Source organism: Colias eurytheme, chromosome 9 (genome assembly GCF_061535395.1).
Source record: "Colias eurytheme isolate Ceu_HAF_F1 chromosome 9, ilColEury1 Martin Lab GWU primary, whole genome shotgun sequence".
In the NCBI taxonomy this organism is placed as follows: Eukaryota; Metazoa; Arthropoda; class Insecta; order Lepidoptera; family Pieridae; genus Colias; species Colias eurytheme.
This window is the reverse complement of record NC_142988.1, coordinates 5,244,117-5,253,359: the sequence shown is the minus strand read 5'-3', so window position 1 is coordinate 5,253,359 and position 9,243 is coordinate 5,244,117. Positions and strand designations below refer to the sequence as shown.

The following is a 9,243-nucleotide window of genomic DNA, read 5'->3' as shown; positions in this document are numbered from 1 at the left end:
AATCTTACATATATGACAGACTTCATGAATATTTTGATTTTGAGTTTTGACACAATTGACAAAGAAATTGACAGTTGACTGTTGATTTGGTCGAGTGTTGGCATAGTGTCAAAAATCAAAACATTTTTCTCGATGCCATTTGAAAATAATATATTTTCTATTCATAAATATAGACGAAGACGTGTTTTCACGTCTTGGTAAAAGGGGGAAGATAAAAATAATTAGTCATGTATTTATCCGACATAAGAGAAATAATAGAGAGCCTGGCTGTTGTGACTACAATTTGTCAATTTTTATCGGGCATGTAAGACAATAATAATGCCTGGGTTTAAGAAACAGCTGTTGATTTACAACATAGTTTAGAATAATTCAAGTGATGTTGGCATTGTTTCAGATTGGTATGCAAACAGTACGTTGCAAATCGCACTACTGGTGAAGCTTCACCATTGCCATTCACTTGTGGCATGTTCTCGTATGTATCAACTACTTTGCTAATTTTATTGTATTTATGATCCTTTTATATTTTATACATACTCGCTGCTTTCAGGTGTAGCCTATGGCTTTTATATGGACTGACCAAGGATGATGGGAATATGATAATAGTCAATTTAGTTGGAGTTATACTTATGGTCGCATACACAACTGTGTTTTATGTATTTACTTTTAAGAAGTCCTTGCTTTTGCGGCAGGCATACACAACAATAGCATTGTGTATATTTGCTGTTGGCTATGTTAATGTTGAAGAGGATAATGAAGTATTATTAAGTCGTCTTGGTAAGATTTAAATTCATTTTTAATTTTAATTTTAACACACCAGACACTGATGATTATTTAAAAAATTGTGAATATTTATGGATGTATTAGGCAAAGATAATTGAATGTTTCTTTTAATTAAATGTTAATTTTCCATCTAATAAAATTCTAATTTTCAGGTCTCAGTGCCTGTTCCTTAACATTATTAACAGTGGCTTCACCAATGAGCAAGCTCATGTATGTAATAAGGACAAAAAGTACTGAATGTCTACCATTTCCTATGATATTGATGTCATTCCTGGTATCCAGTTTGTGGTTCTTCTATGGTATAATTGAAGAAGATGTCTATCTTACTGTAAGTATATACTTTTAATGATAATTATTAACCATCTATTTGTTCAGTTTAAACACAAAACTTTAATTGTAAGTATAATTTGACCTTACATTTAAATTAATAAATTTTTCGCTCCAAATTCAGTCATAGATAAGTTGAGAAATTAAAAATAAGTTTCTAATTAAAATGCTTCCTATATTTTATTAAAAAAATTGTTTAAATTAAGTAATAATTAAAGTTCAGATAAAACCAGCTATTATGTACATTTCAAATACTCAAGGTGCAGAATTTACATTGAGCCTTTGGAATTCATGGCCAATTTCATATGCAGTGTTTTCATAATAAAAAATAATTTAATTCAAGAAAAGTAGAAAACATTTCATGTAACATAAAGATATTTTATAATCCATACATTAATAACTGCAAAAAGTACCAGATGTGTGCGAATGGTAACTTATGCTAAGTACTTATTATTGCTAGCTAGCTTATTTATTGAGTCATTTTGTTTTAAGTTATTTCACAATGTAAATAAAACAAAAATTCTATTGTCCTTTCAGTGACAGCTGAATAAATTGTTATTACTTTCAGATTCCAAACTTCATTGGTGCTGCTTTGGCGTTGGCACAACTATCTCTGTTTATATTATATCCCACGAAGCCATCTTCACCCCTCTTGCCAAGGTCAACTTTAGCCTAAAAGTATTATATTCCTATGTATTGTGTAGGTTACTATATTTTAGATAGTATGTAGTTTAGTTTTGGATCAAATCCATTGATAGCCAAGTGTGAGTTAGTTTTAAATTCTGTCAATGTACAAAATAGTTTTTTTTTTAAATTTTGATTTGATTTGAATCAAATTTATTTATTTGTGTATGACCTTTTCTCCATGACATATTTGTTATTTTATTTAAAGAGTATTTTTTGTTTGAAATGAAGTTGTATTGTTTTATATTTTATTGTATGTACTGTGTATACTGTAGAGAAAAGGGTATTATGTATTTTGTAGTACAATTATGTATGTTATTTTATTGTGTGATAAATTTGACAGGTAGGTATTCTAGTTGGTATTATGATCCAGTTGAAGAAAGACAGGGAAATAGAATCTGTAGTTTGAGTGTTGTGAATTTCTTAGGTATACTAATTTTATAAAAATGCATTTATTAATTTGTATATAGTAAAATAAACTTCGAAAGTTATTACATGATATTTAAGGCATACATCCATTGATAAATATTATATATTAAATGTAAAAGATAATCTGCAGTGCAAATTCATGTTAAAAATATTGTTTTTTCATGTAAAAATATATTTCGCATTGATATGTAATATCTAAAACGGTTCTTATTACATGATACTTTAAATGATAAAATAGTGCCATTAGAATATCTGATAAATTCTATTTTTATAGGTATGTTTACCAAAACATAATAATTGGGTTTTTATCATTGATGTATTAAAAGCATAGATAGGGACTTCCTATTTTACCATGAGATTCCTCGTAGTTGCTACTTGGCTCTCAGTCGCGCTAGGCATATATATTACTTAAACATACGGAACGACTAACAATCACTTGATTCAATTAGTTTATATCTTTTTAAAAAAATCGGATTAAAATGCCTTCCTGTGCAGCTGGCACAATAAACTATGTAGATACCTAAAACAAAATCTATCTAGCCTTGTGAACTTATCTATTCGAACTAATATAGATAGGTACATTCTTTGTTTCAAATACAATGTATTATAGTAAAATTTTAATTCATTGAATAATTGTTGCCGTGTGGGTTGTCGAGTCACTTGTAGGTACTAAACGGATTTGAGTTTCATTCGATTTTACAAACTGTTGAGAGACTTGGCCCTTTTTACATGTTTTTTAAAGGATTTTACACATCAATGATTTTTGCGTTATTTAAAACCCGTATTTAGGTAATCTTCAAAATATTATGTTTTTGTCTTTGACTTCAAATATCTTTTATACTATAAGTAGATTCTATAAAGAATATCATAAGTTTAATATTTGGAATTATTCTGCCATTGTAAACATTTTTTCACTTGATGTGAAACATATATATTTTACTACTCCTATTAATATTTTATTTGATGATCCTGTGGCTTATTCAATATTCAGCATATTCTAGTCTCGCCAGTATTAATCAAGTTCCTGAAGCAAATTTTTCAAGAAACGTTTTAAAGGCACAAAGCTTGTACCGTAGTACGGTACCTACATGCATATTATGCGAATCAACTAGGAATACGATCGACACAGCGCCATATTGTGACGTCATAGCTATACATTCAAACGAATTAATTTCAGTTTCTTCTATGAATAACCAGGAATTTAAAAAAATCTAGTGTCATAAAGTCAAGTTAAATTAAGACCAAGTACAATTTTTTTCCTTGGTGAAATAGCTTCAGGATCCTGTTCTTTAAGTATTTTTTGTGTGTCGATATTATATTGCATCTCGATGACTAGCAAATTTATTTTTATTAAGGCCCGATTTAGTGCGACGCGGATGACCTACGTGGACGTCCACGGCGGACGGTAAAATGCATATAGCCCGTACAACCCGTTCAGTAATCAGTTCGATGCGACACATCGCGGACATTTATCCGTTGTTATCGGGGATCTATCCGCACCGCTCCACTACACCACGGCCACGGATGTCAACGCGGACGCCTATTAGTTCTCATGGTTCAGTGCTCGACGGACTATATTTACGGATAAATTTATCCGCGACGGATGACTACATTTATTCGCGCGGACGATCCACGTCGCATTGAATCGGGCCTAAGTAATATTTTAATTTTTAACAAACAAATCAGTCAAATTTCTATATGTGTCCATGTAATTGTTTTGGTTATAGAATATAAGTACTGTTTCTACTGATATGTATTGCGTTAATTGTACTATGTTTAACAATAATGAATGAAGACTATTAAATTATGTACACAATATGTTCCCTGTGGGTTCAATTTTTTTAACTTTTTAATTTTTGTGTTGCGAATTATTATTATTATTTTTTTGTGCATAAGTAGTATTATGTTTGATTTTGTTTTTAAATGTAAATATTTAATATTATTTGAATATTCATATCAAAATTGGCTTCCTAACTAATATAATTTTGAAGTATTGTATGCAATATTTATGTGTAACTAGTATTTTTCGAATGAGGAAAAATAAAATAAGCCAAGTAACTAGATTTTGTTTTTATTTTACAATGTAACTGTTTTTTACACACGCAAAAGGCACGATCTACAGAATTTTTTACGCAATTTCCTCTCGTGTTGTATGTGGATATTGTCTCTGTAGAATTTAAAACACTGAATTGACGACCATTATATGCAATATTAGCTTCGTAGGACACTTCCCCTGGCGTCAATGTGAACGCTAAAATAAATATAGTTTCATTTTCCGATTTCTTATATTCGTGAGCTCTAACAAACGTTTTTAATTTCAGATTTTGGCACTCAGCACAAGGCTTTGTTTTAATGTTCTTTATTTTTTCTTGTATATCTTCAATGGCAGTGTGTAATGCGCTTAAAACTATTGGATTATCTTTTTTGGACTCCGTGACGTCATGACAACTGCACCATTTTTCATCTACATTGACGTCACTACAAGTTCTGTATGGGGATAACTCGTGGAACATACTAGAACATTTTGGACATGCTTCTGAGGTAGCAAGAGATTTCTTTTGTGATACATCTAAAATACTTAACATAGTTACATATACATCATACGGAGTAATTAGCCTGTTTTGATTAATGATCAGATTATCATACATTTCTGTATAGGCATCTCGAAATGCTAATGGCACCCATACGTATAGCATTGGTAGACGCTCCTCGTAATAAGATTCATACGAGAGCCTCATTCGGCCGTATCTAATACCGTGATCACTTAAAAAGAAAACGAAAGTATTATTCAATACACCGCTTTTACTCATAGTCTTAAAGAATTCCACCATATCTGTATCTATTAGAGAGGGAACATTTTCTAAATTGTGACTAAAAGAGTTCATCCAAAACATGCTGAAGAAATTATCATTTCTGTAACTATTGGAGAAGTCGTATGCGTAATCAAGCATATGTTTTGCTGAAGGTTGTTTCTTAGCACAAATAAAATTACCAATCATGTTTTCTCCTGTTAGGAAAAATGGGCGTATGTAATGGTCGGTTGGGGATGTTTTAAAGCTGTTATATCTTGTAAACGTATCTGGTAGTCTTAAGAATTCTTCTCCAGTAGCGGTGTAATAACCAGCTTTTTTAAAATTACTCCACAGCATCACGTCATTGCATTTGTCCATACCGTTTTTGCAAAGCCTATGCACTTCCGTGGTGTTTTTTCCAGTCATTAAGGCCATTACATTTGGGAACGTGTTGTATCCGACCTAAAAAAAAATGTTTTTTATTATACATAATCCTACACTAATTTTGCGAAGAGGAAGGTTACATCATAATAATACACGTAGGCGGAAACAATTAACAAAAATTGTTATGAAACTTGAAAATTACACTTTAAGAAAAAAACGTTTTTCGTACTAAAACGCTATTAGCTGATGCAGGTATATGTTCAAATTAGGAATGTAATAATAGGTACTGACAACTTTAAGTTCATACGAATAATGTTTATCTTTTTATTTCAATATTTCTGCCATTTTGTTATCACATTTTTATGTTTGAAATTTATAGTTCCTTACCTTTTGAAATCCTCTGAAATCTAACCAATGATGTGTTTGTAAATATTTCGCCGTTGATGGCATGCTGCTAATGAAGCGACCTCTAGACATCGTATCCATTCCTAGCACCATGACGTTCCAAGGATAATTATGTTTCTCCGACTTATTATTCTTTTTCTTGACTAGAATATAAACATCTCTGTAGATAATCTCTTTTTGGGGTTTAAATATGGCACAATTTATCGCTATCATCTCTTCTTCAAGTTGTATTTTACTTCCATTTTTGAACGAAACACAGTTCGTATATCTAATAAAAATAAGATATAAAATAAACGATAGGTACTTTAATATTTACAATATTTTATTTTTCATCTCTCTAAAGTAGTATAAGTACATTATATTATCTGTGCTGGGAGAATACATGAATACGTTTAGTAAATTCAAATTTAACGCCAATTTGAACTCGATACAGTCACGGTAATTTGTTCACTGTATCATGTAAATTTATTTTATTGTGGAGACAACAATTTAACGTAGGTACCTTATATTTGTGTAATCTTCTCTTCCTATTACCACGTCAGGGGTTATAAATTGGTAGCAACATTCGTAATCACTTCTATTTTTACTGTACTGTTTAAATTTTACCTCATCTATTATGATTGTAAAATAATCGTTTGATAATTTATTTAAGAATACAGCTCTCTCTCCACATGTCTTATTCATTATTTTAGCTTCCTTGAAGGTCAATGTTTTCGCGTAGTTGGGTATAAAACATCCCGGTGTATTAATTAAGAAGCTTTCAGTTCCTAAAAAAATTATGAATGTTTAAAAATATTCATTCAAGAAAATTTTCTATTTATTCTATAAAACATACTTACCATTATAGTTTTCTTGTACAATACGTACTGTACTGTTGTACGGGTTTAAAGTTAAGGATAAAACTGTTTCCAATCCTCCATGCATATTCGCGTAATTACTCAATGATAGTATAACCCAACATATCGTCAATGTGCAAGGTAAAATAACTCGGATAATTATTTTTTTATTCAGAAAATGACACCTGCAAAGGAAAATTTATTAAACGTACAACAACATATTTTATCGTTTCCGTTCTCTAGGAATATATGTTTCAAATTGGAGATAGGTACATATTTCGAAGATATATAAAGACCTTTTTTGAGTCGGTATTTCAAGAGTGAATACGTTTTAAATTATTATGAGCTTTAATGTTAGAGCGAAATAGAGTCGTTGATGCAACTCATGTTACTCATTTATTAATTATACGGTTAACACGTTTTATCAACAATACCACATAGAGACTATTCTTTAGTATCAAAAAGGGGCAATTGCATAGAAATAAAATAATAGAATAGATCCACTGTGCCTGTGGAAGGTAGAGCTAATAAGTGAGCCGCTAACTAGGTACCAGATTTACGCACTGTTTAGATTGATAGGTAGTTTCGTTTATAAGTAGATTATAATTATTTTATTTTATACTAATTCACTGTTTCTTTTTTGTTTATAATATGTAAAAAGTAATCCAAAACTTACTTTAATGCATAGATATTTGAAAACTGAAATAAAACGGAGAATTAAATTAGGTAGCTGTTAGCATCTTTCGGAATGAGAAAATTGTTCATATGTTTTTTTTAATAAAGAATAACTATTATGATTTCTATGAATGCTACTCTTTGGCTAGGATATTATTGCTTCAACGGATGTGTAATGTGACACTTTGATAATAGATGTAGGTACATTATTTCGTCCTTGCTTTATCTGCATAAAAATAACACTGATGAATTTAATAATAGTTATTATTATTAAAAAATAATTATTTCCTGTTATTTTTTATTTCAACGAAGCGCTTAAAATATTAAGAGACTCACCTAATTGTGAGTAAAAACTGTGAGAATTTTCCAAATATTTATCTCTTATTTACGATTAGTTCGGTCTGCGTTTAATAATATAAAAATGTAACTATGTCTTGTAAAGCTGCTTGGTCTCCGATTCCGATTGACATTGGCCACTGAGGCCAAACCGATTTAAAAGACTAGCTGTTTGTCCCAGCTCCGCACAGCCCGACCAGGAATAAAGTATAAATACGAACCTATGGGACTCAGAAAAATGTAGCTTTCTGCTGATGAAAGAATTTTTGTAATCAGTCCAATAGGTAGTGAGCATAAATACAAATGTTTCTTCTTAATTTTAGTTTATAATTAATTTATATACTTATCTTCAATCTACATAATATTAACAATTTACAAATTTACAAAGCTCCCATAAGTCGTGACTGACTGACTGACAGGCTTAAACATACAATCATAATTCTGTTCGCCTATGAATAAGCCTCGAAAATCGAAGGATTTTCTTAACTTACCGTGTAATTGTTAAAAATGTATTAAAGTATGTATAAAGAATTTGAAATGGTCAAGGTAAAAAGCAATTTTTTGTGTTGTATTTTTCATAATAATATCGTTAATTATATTTAAAACGTAAATATATAAATTAGAATAGTTAGTTTAGTTTTATATTCCCACAAAAATAATATTAAGAATGATTTAAACAGGTACCTTAACTAGTTTTCTATCTAATTAATAATTAATTTATTGTTTGTTTACGAATGTAGAGTTTTCACGTGATAACAATTCTACGTTTTAAACAGATGTCTCGTCTATCATGGCAAATAATAATTTAATCCTAGTTTAGTTAATAAGCTAAATATATTATATGATAACAAATATCCCATCCCATATATAAAAACTCTGGTCATCTCTAAGAGATCACTCAAAGAATAGTAATTAATTTTTATTATGTATAACTGAACGAGATAAACAAGGTTGTTAGTACATAATGAAGTGTGTCATAGTAAATACCCGTAGTGAATAGTTGAAATAGCAAGTATGTTTGTTGCTTTCGTGGTGTTTATGTGCTATATTTAACGCTCTATTGAATTCAGCCCATATACATGATTATGCAATGTGATTTTCCACTTATCCTTGTAATACTCTCAAAATATTTAAAAAACATTCATAATATTATGTAGATTTTGGGTATTTATATATTGTTTTAAAATATTTATTTGAGGTAAAAAATATCTTGTGCGATGTGATAAACAAACTCGATGTAAATAAATGATAGATAGTTAGGTAAGTACCTATTAGCTATATTTTATGCGCTTTTTTAGAATAGTTTTTCTTATTTATATAAATCTATTTAAATTAAATTACATATAAGTACTTTTAAAATTGATATACTTACATTTTCGAACTATAACTCACTATGCATTGTATTCCAATTCCAAAATAAATAACCGCAGTGGCGTTCCGAGATTTTTGTAAACAGTTTAAATACACATTGCGTTTCTCTAACTATTATTTTACGAGAATAAATAATATGGCCAGCTCTCGTGAATCATGTTAACAGACTGTTGCTGTGAGTGATAAAGACTACTATGATGTGCATCGGCATGGTTTTTATTGAT

The 9,243-nt window shown here is 30.0% G+C and overlaps 2 protein-coding genes across 2 annotated transcripts; one reads left to right on the top strand and one right to left on the bottom strand.

Moving 5' to 3' along the window:
* The first annotated feature begins 86 nt into the window (after positions 1 to 86).
* On the top strand, positions 87 to 4,276 carry slv (sugar transporter SWEET1). Its single transcript, XM_090105280.1, has 5 exons — positions 87 to 304; positions 395 to 472; positions 548 to 774; positions 933 to 1,108; positions 1,676 to 4,276. The coding sequence occupies exons 1-5, from the start codon at positions 228 to 230 to the stop codon at positions 1,781 to 1,783; spliced, it is 666 nt and encodes a 221-aa protein (XP_089961406.1). The 5' UTR covers positions 87 to 227; the 3' UTR covers positions 1,784 to 4,276.
* On the bottom strand, positions 4,212 to 9,200 carry LOC149905760 (uncharacterized). Its single transcript, XM_090105279.1, has 5 exons — positions 9,021 to 9,200; positions 6,641 to 6,822; positions 6,304 to 6,568; positions 5,784 to 6,069; positions 4,212 to 5,474 (listed from the first exon to the last, which is right to left on the bottom strand). Coding segments are annotated over exons 1-5 (1,983 nt in total). The 5' UTR covers positions 9,023 to 9,200; the 3' UTR covers positions 4,212 to 4,226.
* Positions 9,201 to 9,243: the final 43 nt, after the last annotated feature.

Coding starts and splice junctions, on each gene's coding strand:
- LOC149905760 (XM_090105279.1), bottom strand. Junction 6,569..6,640: donor TGTACAAGAAAACTATAATG/GTAAGTATGTTT, acceptor TAATTTTTTTAG/GAACTGAAAGCTTCTTAATT. Junction 5,475..5,783: donor ATTTCAGAGGATTTCAAAAG/GTAAGGAACTAT, acceptor ATTTTTTTTTAG/GTCGGATACAACACGTTCCC.
- slv (XM_090105280.1), top strand. CDS start 228: ATGTATTTATCCGACATAAGAGAAATAATAGAGAGCCTGGCTGTTGTG. Junction 305..394: donor TGTCAATTTTTATCGGGCAT/GTAAGACAATAA, acceptor GCATTGTTTCAG/ATTGGTATGCAAACAGTACG. Junction 775..932: donor AGTATTATTAAGTCGTCTTG/GTAAGATTTAAA, acceptor TCTAATTTTCAG/GTCTCAGTGCCTGTTCCTTA.